General features: G+C 39.0%; 1 protein-coding gene across 9 annotated transcripts in view; it reads right to left on the bottom strand.

Moving 5' to 3' along the window:
• PIKFYVE (phosphoinositide kinase, FYVE-type zinc finger containing) overlaps window positions 1-22,876 on the bottom strand; it is a 119,933-nt gene that overhangs the window by 63,301 nt on the left and 33,756 nt on the right. For 4 of the 9 annotated variants that reach the window (XR_006104034.1, XM_042467765.1, XM_042467797.1 and 1 more), the window contains exons 4-11: window positions 14,692-14,816; window positions 13,203-13,374; window positions 11,803-12,010; window positions 10,039-10,128; window positions 4,427-4,562; window positions 2,155-2,312; window positions 1,353-1,464; window positions 1,088-1,135 (exon numbers count right to left, since the gene is read on the bottom strand). Coding sequence is in view for 8 of the 9 variants with exons in the window: in XM_042467765.1 (XP_042323699.1) it covers window positions 1,088-1,135; window positions 1,353-1,464; window positions 2,155-2,312; window positions 4,427-4,562; window positions 10,039-10,128; window positions 11,803-12,010; window positions 13,203-13,374; window positions 14,692-14,816 (1,049 nt within the window). In the remaining variant the exon portion in view is untranslated. The remainder of the gene's footprint in view (window positions 1-1,087; window positions 1,136-1,352; window positions 1,465-2,154; window positions 2,313-4,426; window positions 4,563-10,038; window positions 10,129-11,802; window positions 12,011-13,202; window positions 13,375-14,691; window positions 14,817-22,876) is intronic. The other 5 variants (XM_042467784.1, XM_042467815.1, XM_042467789.1 and 2 more) reach the window with 3 other exon arrangements.

The raw sequence follows: 22,876 nt of genomic DNA, 5'->3' as shown, positions 1-22,876 counted from the left end.
TTATATACATATCAGTAAAAATAAGCCAGCCACTGCCCACAGGCTTAGAATCTAAAAGACATAATATAAAAGGAAGGATAGGGAGGGAGGAGGAAAGCAAGCACTAATTTTAGGAGCAGCCACAGAGAAGGATCTCTCTCAAATCCTCACCAGACAGTCCTGCGATGTTGGTAGGACTGAGAGAAAGTCCTCCTTTGCAGATCTTAAGACACAGCCCCATGGCAGCCATCCACAATTTAGTGGCAGCTAAACCATACGGTTCACTCAATTCTGGGAACCATAGTTTCTAAACAGTGCTTGCTGCTAGCCATCTAAGTCAAAACCTTTATCAAGGCCATAGGCAGCTTTAAAGACCAATAAATAAATGCACCAGATTCTTTAAAAAACAAAACAATCACGTAACAGCCATTTCATTTTTTTTTTTTTAAATATCCTTGAGGGATCCTATTATAGACCATTATTTTTAAGGCCATTTATTACATTCTCCTGTCACCATTCCTGGGCCCTTGGAGGAAGAAAGTACAAAGTAATTGCTCATTCTACTTTCTCCCTGCCCTTCATATTTATTTATTTACGGTAATGAACAAGGAGTCAGACTAAAGGCAAAATATTTATCCAGGAATAAACATAAAGAAAGCTTTCTATAAGCAAATGGCCTGGATCAGACAAGAACATAACTGTTGCTTTTGTATACAGAAAGCTACTTTATATATTCACCTTTCCACCTCATCCTCACAGTGAAGAGGCCATTATTGTCAAAAGGACTGACCCATTAACAAGCAGAAAAATCAGTCTGTGTGTTTGAATTTTATTAAATCGGGTAATTTTGTTCTGAGTGGCATACAATTTCTTTACAATTGGCACAAAGCTGCTAATTAAGTTGGGGGAGAAAATTTTCTGTGGCCAAATGACCTTACTCAAACTGTCTGTTGCCTAAATATGGTATGAAACCCTGTAGTTATATATACTTGATACCTGTTACTTAAAATCCCATTTCTGAAAATTAACTTCTACTCTAAAAACTTCTTTGTGGATCCCTCCCCCACGCAACCACCTTTCGTCCTCAATTTACCTGGGAGATGCCTACCTTTCTTTTCACTGAAGGTTTCACAGCTTTCTTGCTACATTTCTTGACCTTAAGTAAATTAGTTTCCATTAGTGATTTATCAGAAATTGGAATTGCGTTTGCACACCTTTTCAAGCAAGCACACACACACCTTGAACAACTGGGTCTTGGGAAATCTACCAAGGTCATTTGGTTTTTAGACTTCTAGAACACAATCCAATGCTACTAGACTACAAACAGCAAGTCTCAAAAGCTTGTGGTAAAGAACCACAGAAGAAGCCAGTACCTGCAGTGGCCTGTAGAGTGCATATTCATCTCTAAAGATCTGATCGTGGTGACTGACACAATCCAGCCAACGGCCATCTACCAACGCTTGTCCTATGGCAATAGCTTGAGCTCTGGAAGTAAGAGAGTTTTGAATCCCAAGTTAGTTACACAAAGTACAGTCAGTCTGCCATATATTATATATTCTCCAAAAAACAAACCTTGATTTTACCATTGTATATAAGAGACACAATTTTACTTGGCCATTGTATTTAATGAGACTTGAGCATTCACAGATTTTGGTATCCTGGAACCAAACACCAGCAGATACCAAGGGCACACTGTACAGCTAGTTACTCAAATGAGTTCCCTTACTTTGTTGTTTTGTGCCTTCAAGTCATTTCTAACTTATGGTGACCCTAAGGTGAACCTGTCACAGGGTTTTCTTGGCAAGATTGGCTGAAGCTGAGACAGTGTGTATTTAATGGGACATGAGCATCCATGCATTTTGGTATCCATTGGGGGTCCTGGAACCAAACCCCTAGCAGATGCCAAGAGAATACTGTATTTATTTGCCTAAAAATTGCTGTAGTCCAGTACTCTCCAAACTCTCATAGAATTCTTTTTCATTCTAGATCAAAAATAAATCAAAGTATACGTATAACTGTTTTATTATTATTTTTCCACAGTATTGCTAAGCTATAAAAAACATGAGGGAGTGTTTAAAAAATATTACTAGAAAACAATCTCTTTCCTAAATATTATCTAGTTCAGAGAAGTAATTTGATCTGTAAAAAAAGCCTGAGCCCAAAGACCTCTGCTACCTGGTGGTGATGTGGCCATTCCTCATGAGCCAATTGACCAGATCCTTTCCCACAATGCAGTTTGGATGCGTACGTAGCCAATACCGATGATCTTGGAATTCCATCCCACTGTTGTGATGGCAGATTTTCTTCCATAAGTCCTTTAGCTGGACTGAGTCCTACAAGGCAAAGTGATGACATTTTGAGATAGCACAGAGCTTAAGCACCAGGCTTAAGTGTTCTCTGTTGTCTCATGAAGATACGATTACCTCTGTCGCAAGGGAGTTACAGTGCCCTCCCCAACCTCTAGATAGAATGAAACTAGACTTTTACAAAAGTACACTCACAGTTTATTTTGAAAATTGTTTCTTCTGGTAATGTTTTTCATTCTAACCGCTACCGTGTTATGAGAAATGAAAAATACATGTTGAACGTCCTTCCACCGCTAAATAGCTTTCATTCCACAGAAAAGGGTGTTCCCTAAATTTTGTGTTCTTGACACTTAGCACCGGAGAAAGCAATCTCTAGTTCTGGAGTCTGCAGAACTGTAGTGCATACACATACTGTATCACAGTGCTCCCAGACACCTCCCCAGGTGTCTATCAAGAACACTCTGCTCCTCCCGCATTTCAATATTTCTTTTTGAAATTTAAGAATTATTGATTTCAATAAATGCCAACCTCTATCCTCCAGTCATCTTGCTTTCTCCACTGCCTCTTCCACAGTATACCCCAGAAAAGGGAAAATTGATTCCCTGAAGACTTGTGCACTGCTTTCCAGTACACCCAGTCAGCTACCTAGAACTATTTAGTCTGTAACCCCACTTCGATCCACCGGGAGAGGCGGGTAAACATAATTTTATTATTATTATTATTATTACTTTATTTTGAAGGGCCTTACAACCACCTGAAAGATGGGGTTGGAGAAGTGGCTAACAGAAGTGTTCTAGACATGTGTGTTTCGGGTAGAATTATTTTTGCCTGTGTGGTGGTGTTCGGAGCAGGGGTCAGTTTTGCCTATGTGTTCTTTTAGGAGGGTGTTCTTTGAACATCACCAGTTTTCCTTCTGTGACATAACCAACTTGTACTTGGTGACCAGGCAAGCATTTCACAGGGGACATTTTGTGAAAGTGCCCTGGAAATCACACATTAGGAAAGGTTTGGAACCCCAGAATTCTATCAATCAGGAGGTGAACAGGTTGAATAATAGATGTTAAGAGAAGTGTTGTAGGAAAATAATGAGTTAAATAGTTACAAAAAATGTGCCCACTATGACGTATCACCCCTTTCCCAGGGCAGGGTACAAAAATGGATATCCACTGACGAGAGAGAGCAACGGAATATTTCAGTCAATAACCAATAACCAATAACCAATAAAAAAATACATAAATAATAACAGAGTAAAACAATACAGAATCAAATATAAAATAAAATGCATTATTAAAAATAATACATCATAGACAGGGGAATCCAGAAGTGAGAGAGAGAGTCATCTTCCCTTCCTGATGTAGATCCACCAAGCACCTCTTCCCCAGCAAAAAAAAATGCTCTGGAGGGTTGGGAACCTTTCAGAAGCAATTTTTGGACAGCTCTGAAGACTTTAGGGGAATGGTTGGTGCTGTCGTACCAACACCATGTGAGCCACCTTGGGTCCCTCCTGAGAGCAAGGCAGCACACAAATGAAATAAACAAACAAACAAACAAACAAACACCACACTGGATTTAGGCCATACCACTGTAAATTATTTGATTGTTAGCAATGTAATTCTCAAAGCCATAAAACCATTCTTTTTTGAGGGGAAAACTATCACTTAATGAGCTACATAATTAAACCTAAATCTAACACCAGCATAGAAAGACAAGTTCACTTATGTACAGTCATCAGCAATATCTGAACTTTCTGGGTGGAATACTACCAGGCATCATCTCAAACTACAATGCTTTTTCAGCACAGTGTTTCCTGATTTAAGATGGAAATCACTGGGAGATAATGTTTCAAATCAGTCACATGCATGTAGATACTGAAACAGTGCCTTTCTGCCAAAAACCTCTACACTACCTTATCTTCAATGTCATAACAAAACAAAATGACACAAGAAATACATGTATGTAAGCAGTACAATAGTAAATCGTCCCTTGTAAAAGTAGTTCAAAACCAAACTTTCAAGGTCTGGGAGTTGTAGCCCCTAAAAGTAATGTTTCTAAGCTGTAAAATAGAAATACCAAAATAAGAGGGCAAAACAAAACATTACAGAAAAGAAGTATGAAAGATGCAACAAAGGCTCAGTGTGTACCAGGAGAATCTTGCGCTCATCTTCATTGGCTTCCTTTGCATAGGTGCGATTAGATTGTGGGCTGACAGATGTCTCATATGAAGGCACCATGGGAGACCCCGATCTATCCAAGGACAGGTTAGTAATGCTGGCTGATCTGGTGGGAGAAAGAAAACAATGCTCATCCTCTTAAGATTACTCTACCTCTTTAAAATTAATGTTTAACAGGACTTGTCAGAGTTTACAACACTCAGAAACTTCTCAGTAATCTCTCTCTCTCTCTCTCACCAAACCAATATAACCAGTTTTCAAACATCAGCAACTGGAAATAAGGAACATTACAAAAAGCAAGGCAATATTATTAGGCTAGTTTTTCCCCATGTGAATTTCATTCTCCTTCATTCTTCAAATGATAAGTATCTCTACAGGTATCTGAATGCTATTTAAACCACAACATAATAAATCAATAATAATAATTATCTAGAGAACAAAGGAGGAAATGCAGACAGGTGAGGAGAAGCCACTGACCGATAAATCTAATAAAAAGAAATCTTTAGACATCACCTATCTTCTGACCAGTAGAAAAATTTGCAAACCCACAGCTCTGTAATCGTAATACAAATAGCAATTTGGATTTAATCCTGTTTTAAAGGGGGGGGGTCAATTTATTTATTGAAAGTACGTATTATTCCAATATATTCTAGTCACGTAAGCCACCTTGATTTCTGCAGCAGAAAGGCAGGGTATAAGAATAAAGTTTATTATTTATTATTTATTTATTATTTATTATTAAGCAAAGGATTCAGTATGCAGCTGTTCTTTGCCTTGTCTGTTGTAGGCAGATACACAGGGATACAGTAGGAACAGCTAGTGTCAAATCCTACTGTTTCCCAAGTTTTGTTTATTGCTTTGTTTATTAAAAACATGCTGCTGAAACCCAATACAGTACTAAAAGTCTTTCTCCAGCCCTCCTTCACTATCCTTCCAGTGCTGATGCTGCTAAAAATGTCCAACTGCGCAAAGGCATGAGGAGGTCAAACTGCAGTTGAGGTTTTGACAGACATACAAATATTTTATTAAAAAGAGATGCATTGTCTGAGGCTTTGTTAACTCAGATATGTCTAGGTTTTAGTCTGCAGAGACATTCGGGAAAATGAATTCAATCTGATCGTATAGCTAACAGTGCTAGAACACGGAATTAGAGGATATGTGTATGCAATCCACGAAGATTCTTTAGCCCAAGCTATAGACAGAAGGATTTAGCCTGACTAATAATGTTACAACTGATAAGATTACCTTCCAAAATCACTGGTGGCTGGGGCAGAAACTCTGAGAAGAAAAACCTAGCAGGTTCAATTGAGTCAGGATGGAATCAAAGAACTTTGTCAGCTAAGCTCTAACAGTCCTTGTTTTTGTGACTCATTTGACTGGCAACTTGTCAGAGGTTTTAACTGGTTAAGCCAAAAATGCTTGGCCATTTAGCAATCCTAATGATAATTTGGGAAAGATTTAAGTAGTCTGATGGTTGGTAACAGCCAACCAAAGAAGGCAAGCATAGCAATAAGAAGAAATATAATTTACAGTAGTTGTTTATGGTAATTCTTGTCAGTTACCAAGTGATGGCAAATGCTTGTGGAAACTGCCTGTTCTTAGTAATGATTGTTTGTTAGCCCACTTACATTAAAAAAATGATCTGATGCAGAAGGGCATGTTACGAAGAAGGATCTTGGGAGGTAAGGATATGTATGCATCAAGAACAGGCCCTATAATGGCTCTTTCACAGCTAAATGGAGCCTCTGTCTTTCAAAGGCAGCATGCCACTGCGTGCCAGTTGTCAACAGAAGGATGGTTTGTAGGCTTTCCAGAAACATGTGATTGATCACAATGAGAAATCAGGTGCTGACCTAGAAAGATTTTTTTTTCCTGTGTTTTTAGGTGGACTTTTGTGTCTTGCCTGGTGCCTTCAGGTGAAGGAAAGTCCTGCAAAGATGTTGGCATTCTCAAGGTCCAAATGGGAAAGGTGTGCAAGAGACATTTATTCATATGCCTGCCACATTTGTAGAACATACTTCTCAGTTCATACATGAAAACTAAGAAGTGGGGTCTACTGTTTACAGCAAAAATTAAAGTGAGATGTTCTTTTTGTTTTTTGGGTTTTTTTTTCTTTTTTGTTTGTTTGTTTTTTTAATAGAAACAAATTTTTCTGAATGGAAAAATGACTTGAAAGAACATAATTTAAGATCCTGTCTAGAGCCAAACCAGGTAACCATAATGTCCTGATTTGACTACAAGGGGGGTAACTGCAACAAATGGAAGATGTTTTGGTTCATTCACAGCATGCTCAAGGGGCGACAGCCAGAGCAAGGATAGAGTGTGAAGGCAGAAGACTCAACATTTTGATTTACTGTGAAGACAGTTATTCATGAAGACTGAGCCACACTCTGTCTAGCCAGTGCTATGCAGAATTCACCATGAAGGCATATTTTTTAGACTCTGAGACCAAAATTTCAATGACTTTCTGTGTTGTCTGAAGTCAAACTTGCATTCGTTCCTGAGACCTTTACTTTGTGTGTCTGTATAGTTGCTGGGCCACAATACCTGAATATTCCTTCCACAGAAATTGTTCTGTGAGAATGTATAGTTGAAAGAATGAGCTATGTTTGGTTGGGCTTGAAATGTGATGTGCTGCATGTGGTATCAGGAGAACTTTGCAATTTGTCTAGATAGTTTACCTGCACACTCTGGTTTGAAGGAAATCACACATAGTATTGAGTCCAGTGTACAGTTATAACTTCCAGTAAAGAGAAGGGACGATGGGGTAACTTTGTGCAAAAGAAGTAAGTAGAGGGATCTTAGCATCCCAAGGGGAAATTCTCTTCCTTTTAACTTGCATCAATGCAGTCACATCTACTGACAATGTCTCTACCAGGGAGGCTTCAGCCCCTTCCCCAATTAGTTGACAGACAACTATATTACAAAAAGCACTCTGATGGAGGATTAATTCACACAGTTGCTTTTTGGTTAATGGCCTTCCACTACAAGAATCATAGGCTGGGAGGGGGGGAGACACAAAAGGAGGAAGCATTTTGGTACTTTAATATCACCAGCTCATCATTTGCTGTTTTATTGCTCATATTTTCTTAAGAGTCCATATATATATATATATATATATATATATATATATGAAAAATTACATATATACATACACATGAAGATATGTGATGGGGAAAAGGGGAAAAATAATGGTAGAGATAGAAGGAAGAAGAAAAAAATTGTGACAGGAAAAAAAGGTGGAGATTAAAAACAAGTAAAGCACAAAAGTTAAGCATTTTCTAATTTACATGCATCCTTTCAATAACTGCTTCTTGGAGTTAATTCATGCATCTTTCCTTTCTTTATGTAAATCATAATTTGTTATCTTCATCATAGGTTATTCCAAAAATCGAAAATATAAACAACTTGCCTAGGCTATGTACAGCGCTGTGTAAATTTACAGCACTTTATAAATAAAGGTTAATAATAATAATAAAAATAATAATAATAGGCTAGACAGATTTCCTGTTTGTACTCTTTGTGCAAATCTTGTGAACACTATTTACTGTATCTCAGAGTAATGGATAATTTTATTTATGGGTTTTTTTCTCATTTGTTTATGTTTGTTCTGTTTCCTTATTTCCATCATTTGGCTCTGTTCTTCCATTTTTCTTCATATTGTTGTTTTTTTCTTTCCATCAATATACATAGATAATCTATCCATTGTTGATAAATCATTTAATTTGATTATCCATTCATCTTTGGTGGGTATTACATTACTTTTCTAGTGTTTTGCATAAAGTAATCATGCAGCAGTAATCATGTACAATATTATGCTAGTATCTTCCCAAGTTAATTTATTTTTTATTACATTGGTAATGTTTAATAAAAATAGTTGTGGTTTTAAGGGGATATTCTTCTGTAATAACTGTTCCATGCTTTTGTGTATTTCTTTCCAGAAAGTTTTGGCTTTGTTACACTGCCACCATTGGTGAAATAATGTGCCTGGTTTGTTATTACATTTCCAACAATTAGCTTTGTTTCCTTTCTGTATCTTTGATAGCCTGGTTGGGGTCATGTACCATCTAAAGAAAATCTTATAAAAAATTTCTATTAAGTTGTTACATTTGGTAAATTTTAAGTTGTTTTTCCAGACTTTCTCCCAATTTTCTAAAGGTATCTCTTCTCCAATGTTCTGCATCCATTTTATCATATTAGTTTTAATTGTTTCTTCCGGTAATTCTATAAGTATTAGAAGTTTGTAGAGCTTCTTTATCATCTGTTTCTCTTCTGCATTCATTATTTTGTCAAATTCCCTCTATTCGTGTTCAATTCCTTGTGTCTCTAGATCTTTCTTATAGTCTTGTAATATTTGTTGGTAGGTAAACCAGTGAATTGCTGGTCTCTGTTTCTGTATTTCTTCCTTTGTTTTAATTTTATATCCTTGGTTTGTTTTGGTTAGAAGTTCTTCATATTTTATCCATTTTCCTTTTGAGAGTGGTTCTTTTTTATGCAGTGCTTCCTGTGTGGAGAGCCATTGGAGGATTTTAGTATAGAGGTGTCTTTTATATTTATTCCAGAATAAATACAACGATTTCCATATACAATGAGTATAAATGTCTTTGTTGGTTCTTGCTTTCTCATAACACAAACAGGTGTGCCAGTCATACTTTTTGTCTTCTAGCTCCAAAAGTTTTAAATTTTCTAAAGATATCCAGTCCTTAATCCATGTTAAAGCACATGCATTATAAATTTGGGAAACCCAGTCCGCCCTTTTCTTTCATGTCTTGCATTGCCGATAGTTTTATTCTTGGTTTTTTCCCTTCCAATTGAAGCTGGATAGGTCTTTTTTCCACATTTTAAATAGTTGGTTGTTTGATGTAATAGGGATTGTCTGGAAAAAAATACAGCATTCTGGGGAGGATATTCATTTGAGTAGTAGTAGCAATTCGGCCAAGTAATGACAATTGATGTTTCCCCCATTTTGCCAGATCTTCTTTAACCCTTTTCCAAGTTGGAATATACGGTAATTGTTTTTATACAGGTCTAAGTTATTATTTGTAATTGTTATCCCTAAATATTTGAAATATTTGAAAGCCCATTTATTTTTAAGTTCCTTTTTAGTAGGGCCAAACACATGAATACTGTTCCAATTGGTCAACATAAAATAACATAACTACCACCCAAATACACACATCCCATGACACTAATAAAGCCAAATTGTTCAGCTGCAGCTACTGGACAAAGAAGAACACTACTATTCTACAAAAGTAACAGTGTCAGCCTTTTAGGAAGAATTAAGGCCCAAAATGATCAGAGGTGGAGTCAGCAAAAAAAATTTCACAAGCACAACATCTCTGACATCATTTCACTCAGCACTAAATCTGAACTCTGGACCTCATGCTATGTTTTCATTGTACCTACCAGATCATCTCCTAGAAGTCTGTAATCTCTTTGGTGATCACATACAAATACCACCTTGATATAACCCCTTATTAAGGGACATGGACAGATTTATATTGTGAATTCAAACATGGCCAATGGTGTACCATGGCTGCTACAGGTAAAACTTCAAGCAAAGATGAGTCTGAATCATTCACCTATTCCGTGCAGGTGATTTTCCTGCTTCCTCTTGAACTGAACCAAGACGTGTTGACAAAGTGGAGGATGAAGAGTCTGGATGAATCAAACTGCAAATAAATAATGGTATATTTAAAGAACCAGCAGAGTGTACAGGGTTGATCATTGAACTATAACTCAGGAGATCAAGATTCAAATCCCCACTTGAGCATGGAAACCCACCAGATGACCTTGGGCAAGTCATACTCTTTCAGACTCAAAAGAAGGCAAGGACAAACCCTCCCCAAACAAAAAATTGCCAAGAAAAACCTGTGGGCCGTCATACGTAGGAAACCACTTGAAGGCACACAATAACAACAAATCTGAATTGCAATTAGCACAAAATTAGTGTTAATGCAGCTCAGTGTAGTCTTATGAACTTTAAAAAAGATAAATAATTATTTTGCCTTTGTTGTTCAATGAGAGAAATATTTTTAAATTATTCCTAAAGATTACTGTAAGAAACAAGTGGTCACATGCTCAGAAAATGTTTTCTTCATCCCAAGTTCTGTCTTTGAAACACCTAAATTCAACAAGGCCAGTATTAAAAAGCAGAAGAAAATCTTCTCTTTGCATACCTGTCCATCAATATCATTTGAATGTAATGGACTGGGCATTTTAAAAAGTATTTTCATAAACATTACCCAATTACAGCCAGACAGAACAGGGTAGATTACATAAGCTAGGTGCATAAAGCATCAGGTTTGGTACAAATACCCAAGGGATGTGGTGGCTTAGTGGTTGAGATGCCAGTTCTGATGATCAGAAGATTAGAAAGTTGGCAGTTCAAGGCCTGAGTGCTGCAGGATGGGGTGAGCTCCTGTCACTAATCCCAGCTTCTGCTAACCTAGCAGTTTGAAAGCATGCAAATGCAAGTAGATAGATAGGTACCACTTCTCAGTGGGAAGGTAACGGTGTTCGGTGCAGTCATGCTTGCCACATGACCACCAGAGCAGTCCTCAGACAATGCTGACTCTTCGGCTTAAAAACAAAAATTAGCACCGTCCCCTACAGTCGGTTATAACTAGACATTCATGTCAAGGGACTACCTCTATCTACCTCTACAAAAGCCCAAGACTTTCTCTAGAATATAACTTTGTGTGAGAGGTGCCCCCTTACCAAAGCACTCTCCAAGAATTCAGTTGCTATTTATGCATCTGCAGAAAAGAACATTGGTCAGTGCTGGTAAGAGAAAGAAGTCTGTACCTTCTTGGAGGTATCACCTTCTGCTTGTTACAGGTAAGCATAAAGAATACCCTAGGTGTGCATGGAAAATATAGTACTCCACCTATTTATATTTGACATCCCTGAATCAATTAATTTTCAGTTTATAACCACCAGAGGGAGCTCTCTTTTTAAAAAATAGAAAGTTTGAAAAAGGATTTCTTAGAAGACAGGTTAACTCCGAGCTACAGCATATCATCAGAGACAGTTGCCCGTCCCTGAGCTAAATGTTAGTGACTGGATGTAAGAGCAGAGGGTTTTGCAGAGCATTTGGAGGGAGAAGGAGCAGAGCACAAGGAAGACTTTTGTGGGATGAATTAGGAATCCCTGAAGGTTGGATCTGGTCCACAGAACTGAGATTCCCAATCCCTGCTTTATTGACAGAAATGATGCCACATAGAAAGTTGATGAGCAAAAATGCTGTAAGTGCTGCTTTCCTGACTGGCTGTGGAACAATTGGAAGGCTAGACAAACAACAGATTTTTCAAGCACTTTTAAAAATTAAACCAGTAAGCTGATACCTTTGCCAAGCAAGGTCTTCTTCCAGAAAGATGTTGCGGCTAGCTTTTCTGCTACCAACAGGTGTCCGTGGTTCTCCAGGATCCAGCACTGACACGGAGCTGGCAGAATCAGACAGAACACTCAAGTCTTCCCCAATGGAGTTACCATCTGTAGAGTGTGCATAGCTTAAGGCTATTTTGCGACAATATGTGCAAGCCCTGAGGTCACCTGAAACAGCAAGAAGAGATGGAGAATCTTGTACCTTGCCTTTCTCGGAGATTCCTCCATATGCTGTAATACCATTTTGTAGATAGAGAAATAAGAACTGGGAAGGCTGCTACTTTGGTAGTAGTACTACTTTCCAAGCATATAGCTTGGAAGAGATTTAAAAACATTTGAAGAACAACCTATAGGCCATTCTAAATATAAATATTTATATTCGTAATGTACAGTGGCCAGAACCTGAGGTCGCCTACCATGTCCCACACTGGAAAATGTGGAATATCACACAACCTTTTTTAGACTTTTCCCCTTAAATAAAACAAGTGTATCTATGAAAGTTTCCATCAGCAACAAAGATCCAGATTTTAGGACACTTAGTAGTAAGGTCTCGATGCATATGAAGATGTCCTGATGGGACAAACTACCACAAACTATTTCTCACCTTCAAGGACAGAGAATGGGAGCCTACTCCTCTCATGACTTTTCCCAGCCCCCTTGTTTCATCTTATGGATACACCAATGTTAACCTGTGGCAAAAAGCCCCAACTTCTTGCAAAGGTAGACGAAAAAAGCATACAAGCAGAAGTACAAACGTGTCAATGACCGTATGTTTTAGTGAAACATTCTAAGAATTTCTATAGAATTCTATGGAAAATTGCTATCAAACATCTATTTTTCATGCAGCTATGAGGGAAAAGGATGAAGTAACCAAGACCGGTTACAGACCGGCACTTGGGACATCCACAGGGCGTCCCATTTTAAAAAAGGGGCGTCTCTTCTAGACGCCCCTGGCTCTAATACGGACTCTGTCCGTACAATATGGCACTGGCCGTTCTACACGGCCGGCGCCATCTTTACGTATCGGACGCTGGGCGTCCGAACGTGTCGCGGCGTCTATGACATCGCGAATGCACCCCAGCGCCTCACGATGTCACAGAGGCGCCGCAAGAAGAAGCTCCATTTTGGAACTTCTTTTTTGCTCCGTAATGGAGCCGTGCGGTTTGGCTGCAGCGACTCACTTACGGAGCAAACAGCGGCGGCGGCAGATCGCCGCAAAGCAGCGGTCTATAACCCGCCCAAGTCTCAATATGTAAAGGTTCAGTACTAGATTGTGCTCAAAGCTGCCTGCTTCAAGCAAAGCACATTTTTGCTCCTCCTTTCCTTGGCAGGTTGAATCTTTAAACACAGCATACTTTACCTGTGTAACCCATGAATTTTCCAGGGATTTCCTGGTTACAGCATCGACTGCAGAAGATCTGTCCACATAACCGGCAGTGATGCCTGCGTCTAAAGGTGGTGAATTTCTCACTACAGTCGTAGCACTCCTTACACTGACTGTCTGGCATCCAGTACTGCTTCAGGTCACTGTCCTATGGAAGAAGTTAAGTACACTACAGTCATAACACAAAACAGATTTTCACAGGATATTTTTATCTCCAAAGCTAAACAGTAGCATGAGATGTAACAAAGCTATAATTAGATTACATTTGCTCAGTCACAGGTGCAATTGGATTCCCCAGAGCATTTCCTTCTTGATCCAATTGCCCAGCAGAACAGTTTTAGAGAGCAAAGTAAAAGTTTAGTCCAGCAGAAAACAACCCATCCATTCAAAAGATTTTGATTTATAGCATAAGCAAAAGACTCCTTCCTCAACTCTACTGAAGCTCCAACCCCACACATACGAACATATTTTTGGCCATACACAGACACAATTTACCTATTTACCTATTATCAACAGGAGAGTAGGATATTCCTCCATCAATTGTTATCCCTTTACTATAAAAGCCACTAAAAGGTTAATTACAAGGTGAAAAGAATGATGTTTATGTCATTAAGTTCTCATTGTTATGTTATTATATACTGTAGTAGTAACTGAGTAAAGAAGCTAATTACAACTACCACTCATTTGTACCTACTTACTTCAAACTCTGTCAGAAATTTTAATGTTTGATGTAATCCAACAAAAAGCAAAAAAAAAAAGAGATCAGTTATGCTTGAGAGTCTTTCTTTTACATCAAGGGAGGCACTACAGAGTCAGTCTATTTGGAAAGGGAAAGAGGTCAACCTCATCAGACTGGAAAGCCTTGAAAAATTAATTTGTGACTAGTGACACTTCCTAAGTGACTGTTTACATTAGGAAATAAATTTTAAAAATTAATGGGAATTATTCTTGTTCTCAGCCTCTGAAAGTTCAGAAAAGGGGCTGAGGAACTAGCAGCCCTCCCTCCCTCCATCCAATTTTGTTAACTACAAATCCCATCACCCTTTCCCTGCCTGACTAAAGAGGTGAAGCATGATGTAAGCAGCAGCTCATCAAGATTTACTATATCAAAGGCCCCATACAGACTGTCAAAATAAAGCTGCTTCGGGTCACTTTGGAGGTATGCTGTTTAAATGATGCATGGGTCCTAAGAGCCCAGAAGCTATGCCAAAATCATGCTCCAATCCTCAGTACTGCATCATGGTTTTGGTGCAGCTCCAGACTTCCAGACTCATTTAAACAGCATACCTTCAAAGTGACCCAAAGCAGCTTTACTTTGGCAGTCTGTATGGGGCCAAAGTTTCCCCATTGCTGTTCTAGGCAGTACTCTTTAGCTATTGGTCCAGTCTCTCGGGAAAATGGCCCTTCACAGAATCAAAGATGATATGCATTTCAAGACAGCTCAATTGTTTGAAAAGACACGCACAAGAAATACCTGGCTTTTTCCTTCCATGATTTCCTTGAGGCGTTTTAAGACTGTACTGAGGCTCCTAAGTTGAACAGCCGTCCGAGGATCATGCCCACCAAGAGCAGGTTCTTTTCTTCTATTCTCTGAAGTCAAAATGCACTAGTCACCATTTGAAAGATATATTTTCTTTTTGTGTCATTAATGAAAAACTATTCGGAACATATCACATACAACTTAAGTTCCTTTTTTTAAAAAAAGATGCCAAAGGAAATGTTTAGTACAGTACTTCAAATCCTACTAAGATTGATTCCCATGCAAAAATACACAATGGTGAAGGAATTCAAAGCCAAATACCTGTACATGAATTACTAGAACTACATATTCACACTGAAGTACTTTAACCTTAAACAAAAATGTAAGACAGTGGAAAAGAGAATTGAGTGGAAAGAGAATTCGTAATATTTATCAGCGTTCAAGTCAGAAAATTCAAGATCCGAATATATCCTGGCTACTAGCACCAAGTCTTTAAAAATCTCTGGTGACCAATTGGATAGGACACAGGCTAAATTATCTTTAGGTAAGGGCCAGGAAAGTCAGCAAACATGATGCGGCCATGTAAAAGTATGTAGAAAGCTGCTTTTCCTTTTGTATCTTGAGCTACAATGAAGCACATAATTGTAAAATATCTATTGATTCCAGTAGATAAGCAAGGATTCTGACTCCCAATTGTTTAGCAACAACAACAAAATGGAACATATTCCCACCCTAAATTATAATGCCAAAAAGGAGGAAAGCTTGTAGCATCCAGGAATGAATTTCTGTGCAGAAATACTGTGAGGGCTACCCAAATTCCTGCACACAGAATTTTTTTTTAACTTTTAAATCTATATCTGTTCCACCAGTTTCTGGTTGATGGAGCTGGAGGTTCTCATAAGCAGGTAGGTAGGTAATTAAGTAAATAAAGATTGGCTCACTAGAATCCTGAAGTTTGTTCACCCCTGCTTTAAAACATAGTACAACCAACTATAGAGAGGGAAGGAAGGAAGGAAGGAAGGAAGGAAGGAAGGACGGAAGGAAGGAAGGAAGGAGAAAGAGGTCCATCAGGATGGGTACAAATTAGATAAATTTCATAGCTACCAAATCCCCACAGTGGTCTGAAAGCTCACTTAAGGTGCTACCAGTAGCAAATAATGTAAGAAATGCTAAAAGTTTAGAATGTCTAACCCTATGGGCAAACTGTTAAGTGACGGGAAGAACTGATCAAACCATAGCTTGTCAAAAAACAAACCTTAGAAAGTAGTGATGGGAAGAACCCAGATATTTGGAAATCTATCCTAGAGTAATAATATAGACACACATATCTAACCAAAGTTGCCTGAGAAATTTTTTGATATTCACAACAAGATTCACCCTTAGCATGAAGTTTCTATGAAAGTTATCAGTATTTCACAAATGGATAAATCGTTAGAAGATGAAAACATTAACTTGCTTTAAGTCAGTCCAGTTGATTCCAGAGCCAGTTGTCCCATTTCTGCAAGTACTGAGCTTACAGTGGATTCACACACAACAAAGTTCACATTACAATGAAATTTGCAGATTCAGTAAGCAATGCAGTAGCATTACATAACAATCTACTGTATTAAACCAAGCAAAGACACAATACACATAACAATACTAAAAAAGACCACAATTCGTGAACAATAAAGAAACATTAGCTCTGTGAGCAGAAAAGAAGTTTGTACGTCTTATGAAATTGCTCATCTGAGCTTTCCGAGCTAATGCTGTGGAAAGAGGTCCTCAAAGTTTCTCAAACTCACTCTCCTTCTAGCATCCTTTTTCAAAGGGATTCTTGTCTACACAATTTTTAAAAAGTGAGTCGCATTTCTTACCAACTGCATCACTCTCCATTGGCTGCACATTTTATTCCGCTCCCTCTTGTAGAAGAGAAACAAACATGGCCCTTGTGTATGTACTGTTTTGGACAGCACTGATGTCAGCAGAAATGCTGACAGCCTGGACAAGAGGCAGGCGAGCTAAAGTCAGATTCCCAGCTTGGCAGGGATGAGAAACAAGGGTTGCCTTTGTAAGCCTGGGCCTCTGTGCCACACTCTGTTGCTAATAGTCATTTTCCAGTTGGGATATACTGATTGGCCACATGATTCTTTTCAGAAGCAAAAAGGGAGAGGAATAATGAAAACAAGATATCTTTACTGGGTTTTTAAATCCTTAAACTTTGCCATGCATGCCACTCTTTCTAACCTAAGGTTTTGGGAGCTTTGAAAGCTTGCAACATGTATTTTGTGCATTTTGGTTGGCCAATAAAGGTATCACTGTTTGGTGGAATTTTGATTGGATAAACTTTTGGGGCTATTTTAAACAGTTCTGTGGTTCCTGCTGTATTCACATTACTAAATAATAATAATAGTGATTTATTTATTATTTATTATTATAGCCCGCCCAATCACTAGGAATCCAGGCAGGTTAATAATGGAACTTAGGACAGCTTCAGATAACAATTCCTTATAAATAACCAAGTCCACTTATTTATTTTATTTCAGGTATTTTTGTGCCACCTTTCACTCATATTTCCAAGGTAGTTCACAACTAGAAGAAGACTAAACAAAGATCAACTAACAGCTGGATAAAAGTGCAAGAGTAAACTTCTATCTTGAATAAAGAAAATTGAGAAAATAAAGAGGTTTTGCCAGGTGCTGAAATGACAATAAGGTTGGTGACAGACAAACGTCTTTGAGGACAACATGTCATAATTGGGATGATACCATCAAGAGGACCAACATGCCGCACCACTGACAGCGTGGTACCTTCAGGAGGTTCTCCACTGAAGAGCTAAATATATGGGTAGCTGTATGTGGAGACAGGTATGCCAGGTATGCATGTGTATGTTCCAACAACCACCAGTGTGTATTAGGCTGTGTGCATGCACACATGACAAAGCATGTTGTACAAATGAATTATGTCACACAAGCAACACTGAAGTCCGTAACCTTTTTAAGGAACACAAATTCAACCCCACCAGCTTTTCCTCATACTTTAAACGTTTCCCACTGTCCTCTACATCCTTTATTTCTATCCTTCATGGACACAGCAGTCCAAGGTTTGTTTGGTTTTTTTTTTGGGGGGGGGGGGGGGAGAAAAAAAAAAAAAAAAAAAACTTCATCATCCAAAGTGTGAATGTGAATGTGTTGGAACATCTACAAATGAGAATGATATGACAGACCTGCTGCTACAATAGGCCTTACTGTGGCACAATAATAACATAATCAGAAACAGTCTTTTAAATGTTATCATTTCTTCTAAGTACAGTAAAATCAGTTGGCTACCTTTGAACATTAATTGTAAAGAATCACTATCTTAGACCTTTTTACATCTCAGAGACCAGAAGGAGGCATGGAACAATAACAAAAACAGCTAACATTTCTGTGTTTCCAATGCTTCCCAACCCACACAAAGTAGTGACAATCTAAGCATCTGTAGCTGCTGTTTCCCATTCTGACCCCCATTCACAGAACTGCAAACTGATAGCAATCCTGTTCATTCTTCAAATAATAAGTTTGCAATTGGACTGTACACCCAGCTCACCAGTGTGGAGACATTGAGTAGCAAAAAGAACAACCGGCTTACCAGATTGCACAAAAACAACTATTTCTCATTATGAACCCACACAGCATGAAAGAATGTGCACTGGGCCCAGAATCAACAGTGCAGAGGCAGTAAGTCCCATGACTTATGTAATCTTTCCTGAATCAGTTAAAATCAAGCTATGCATGAGGGAGCTTGTCTTCCTGTGCCTCCACCCCACCCCACCCTAATACAGAAACTTCAATGTTAAAGCTACAGGAGTTTTAATGCTAAAGCTCAGATCTCACCTGGCCAAAAAACCCACTGCATGATAGCTCTGAAAACATTTCACTGTATTATTCTAGTTCTAAAAATGTGGTTGTTTTTTTTTAAGGAATCCAACCAGGCAGTTTTAAAGTTAGAATTAAGGTTTAACTCTCACTGAAAGCATATTTCTCTAATGCACACATATGCATTAGGGCCACAAGGCCCATAAAAGAAAAACAGACTGGGGAGGGCACACCAACTACTTACGGTTACCATACTGAGCATTTTCAAACAACAAATTCTATCAAAGTGATTTTTGTCTCTTTGTTATCTCATCACACAAAAACAGCAGGATAGATTTGCAGCAAATATGGAGGGGATGTTTAGCCAGTGTGGCATAGTGGTTTGAGCACTGGACTACCTGTCTGGAGACCAAGGTTCAATTCCCAGCTCAGCCATGAAACCCACTGGGTGACCCTGGGCAAGGCACAAGCTCTCAGCCTCAGGGGAAGGCAATGACAAACCTCCTCTGAACAATTATTTCCAAGAAAGCCCTGTGATAGGGTTGGCATACGTCAGAAATGATTTGAAAGCTAACAGCAACAACATATCTTAATATATAAGCTATAGGGGTTCCCAACCTGTGCTCCAAAGAGCCCTTAGGGCTCCGCATGCACTTCCCAGGTGCTCTGCCACTGCTCCAGAAAAATGAAAGAAATAAAAATTGAATGAAATAAAGAATAAGAATATATTCTTATACATACTCCTGAACACCATTAACTTATAAGACATAGGGTAGGCCTCTTAGGGGCTCCGCCATAGAAATAAGGGCTCCACGAGTCAAAAAGGTTGGAAATCCCTGGGCTATACAATGTAGACAAAATTCACTTGAGGACTCCTGAGGGGCACACCAGTTATTTCTTCATGAACAACCATTGTCAAGAAAAGTAATATCCTTTGGATCCTCTGAGTATAAGAAGCCAGAGCAAAAACTCATATAAAATTTTGATCATATAAATCAAGGGTGGGCAAGTCACTAGCCATGGGCTGTTTCTGTAGCATTTAGAAAAGTGGTTCTCAACCTTCTTAATGCTGTGACCCTTTAATGCAGTTCCTCATGTTGTGGCGATCCCCAACCATAAAATTGTGGTGTCTCGGTTCCTAAGACCATCAGAAACATATGTTTTCCAATGGCCTTAGGCAACTCCTATGAAAGGCCCAAAGGGGCCACGACCCACAGGTTGCGAACTGGTGCTCTAGAGCCCCCAGGCCTCAATTTGGGCTTTTTTAAAAATTCAAAAAAAATATTTTTACTCCAAAATACTCTCTTGGGACATTTTCAGCACACTTGGAAACTCCCTGGCCCCCAGGTCAAAAAACTTTCTTGTTGTTGTTGTGTGCCTTTAGGTCATTTCTAAAGCAAGTCTAAGAGGTTTTCTCGACAGCATTTGTTTAGACAGGGGTTGCTTTGCCTTCCTCTGAGACTGAGAGATTATGACTTACCCAACATCACCCAATGGGTTTCCAGTGCTGAGCGGGGATTCAAACCCTGGTCCTGAGTCCAACATTCATACCACTACACCACAGTGGCTCAATTTTTAAATAAAAATCGACCTGCAAATGCCCCCTAGGGAGTATTGCAGCCATTTCCACCCCATCTTCAGCCTCTCTGGTCAATTTAGGCCCAGAAGAGACATTTTTGGAAGTGACTTCCACTCACTTTCTAATGTTTAAAAAAAAAATTCTCCTGGGTCTTAAATGGGCCAGAAAGGGACAAAAACATGGTGAAAATGCCCACCATGAATAGAATAACTTTATTACAGCCATTTGGCCAGCACAAATGCCCACCATGATCCCTAGAAGATGTCTGGCAGCATTTGGAGGCAATTTATTTTTGCAGGAGCAGCTGTGCTGGGGCAGGTAAAGCCTTCATGATCTCCCCTATTCTTCCACAATTGCTTGCTCCAACTCTTAAAGGGTCTTCCTTCTCATTATAAGGACTGGGAGAGCAAGGAAGGCTTTTTATGATTCCTTACACCTTACTATCTGTTTAAGACTAGGGACTGGATGCAATCATGAAGCTTGCTTGCCTTGTGCTGCTTGCTGTTAGTATTTACACATCTCACTTCTTAAAAAGTAAGCTGTACTCTTTACATTAAGTGTCAATAGTGCTTCTTACACTTCAAGTAGAATCAGAGAACCGGGAGTTGGAAGAGACCACAAGGGCCATTCAGTCCAACTCCATTCTGCCATGCAGGAAATCTCAATCAAAACATCCCCATGACAGATGGCCATCCAGCCTCTGTTAAAGACCTCCAAGGAAGGAGACTCCCACTACATTCCAAGGGAGTGTGTTCCACTGTGAACAGCCCTTATGTCAGGAAGTTCCCTAATGTTGAGGGGAAGCTCTTTTCCTGCAGTTTGCATCCATTGTTCCGCATCTATTCTCTGGAGCAGCAGAAAACAACTTGCTCCTCCTCAATATGACATCCCTCAAATATTAAACATGGCTATCATATCACCTCTTAACTTCTCTTCTCCAGGCTAAACCCAACTCCCTAATTCCTTACTTAGAAACATAGAGCCCATACAGAAGGCCAAAATAAAGCTGCTTTGAGTCACTTTGGAAGTATGCTGTTAAATGATGCATGGCGCCTAAGAGGCCAGAAGCCATGCCAAACCCATGCTCCCGTCCTAAGGACCGGAGAGCAGATTTGGCGCAGCTTCTGGCCTGTTAAGATGCATGTGTCATTTAAACAGCATACCTCCAAAGTGACCTGAAGCAGCTTTAATTTGCCTGTCTGTATGGGCCCATACGTTTTTTTTTTTCCTATTTTGGAAATTCACTCCAGGACCATGCTCTTGAAAGAAACTCCTTCACTGAATTTATCTCTGCTGGAAGCGTATCTACATAGAGAATAGAAGCCAATGTTTCTAAGTTACAGGAATGCCCTCCAATGGTGGCTATTTGTCATTACAGAACCATTCACGGTGATCCCCCCGCCAATGTATGTCTGAGACTGATCACAGGATACACTGAAAAGCTGACAGTGTTAGCATGACAGCTTTCTCGTGCAAAGGTCAATAAAAATGATTGCCTGGCTTTTCTTGGACTAGATTTAGGAAACTCTCTATGCCTGATTCAGCCAGGAAAGCAAATATATAAATAAAGACCGATAAATAGATATGATAGAAAATCAAACCTGAACTCTCACTAGAAGCCAAAATTACAAAACTGAGCTTCATTGTTTTAGATATCTCGTGAGACAACACAGACTCATTAGAAAAGAGGATAATGCTTGTCAAAATCAAAGGTAGTAGGAAAAGAGGATAATCCAATTACAGTTGGATTGACCCAATCAAGGAAGTCATGATTGTTGGACTTTAATAGGTCAGTGTCCTGGTATGAGGCCATGTAACGGCAGCAGAATCTTGCACATTCAAAATGTATTCAATTACAACTGAAGTAGCAGCAGAGATCTAGGTAAGGAGCAAAAACATTGCATGCTGGTCAAGTCATTTAGGTAGCCTCAGTAACCTGTTATGGCCTTAAGAGTCAAGATGATAAAAGTTTATCAGGGTTTGTTTGTTTTTTGCAATAAGGTTTTTGTCACTCCTTAAGCTTCTCTTCAGACCCCTCTCCAAAAGCCACCACCACCCTTGGGGAAAAAAAATTGGCAGCCCTCTAAACCATAAATTGACACACTTGGAGGCCTCCATGGCCAGTTGTTTTCCTAAAAACAGCTCTCAGACCAGCCGAAAGTGGGAAAGCACTCCCAGAAGTGAACATGTGAATATTTGAAGTAACTTCCAGTGCTGATTTTAGCTGAAAGTAGCTGAAGTGGCATTGTACAGACTGCTGCTGGAGCACCTGCAGTAACTGCTCACCGATTTTAAACCACGGTTTTATGTTCTTTCCGTGTACATATAGTGGGAAATGTGCAAATACAGGGCCAGCTTGTGCTCTAAAGTAAGAAAATAATAGGACTTCAATTTTCCATAATTACGACCCACCACCTCTTCATATGCTCTTATATTAATACGGCATTCCCACCTCTGGCTTTTGCTATATCCATTTCTGTAAAATAGAATTCCAAGTTTGATATATTGTTTGAAAATTCAGATTCAATGACAAAATTAAACATGAGGAAATATACCAGATTTCCTGTTTGCTTAGAAGTATGCCAAGTAATAAAAGCCCTTGATTTTTTCATATTGTCAAATATAGGATGGTGGTTTTACAATGCAAGCATAGAATTCCAGGCCTTGCTGAAAGTATCTCTTGACCTACATGTTAGCAGAAAGTTTGATGCCATCTAACATGGAGAATAAGGAGACTACTACTTTTCAAACTAAA

Source organism: Sceloporus undulatus, chromosome 1 (genome assembly GCF_019175285.1).
Source record: "Sceloporus undulatus isolate JIND9_A2432 ecotype Alabama chromosome 1, SceUnd_v1.1, whole genome shotgun sequence".
NCBI lineage: Eukaryota > Metazoa > Chordata > Lepidosauria > Squamata > Phrynosomatidae > Sceloporus > Sceloporus undulatus.
This window is presented reverse-complemented; position numbering and strand designations above follow the sequence as displayed.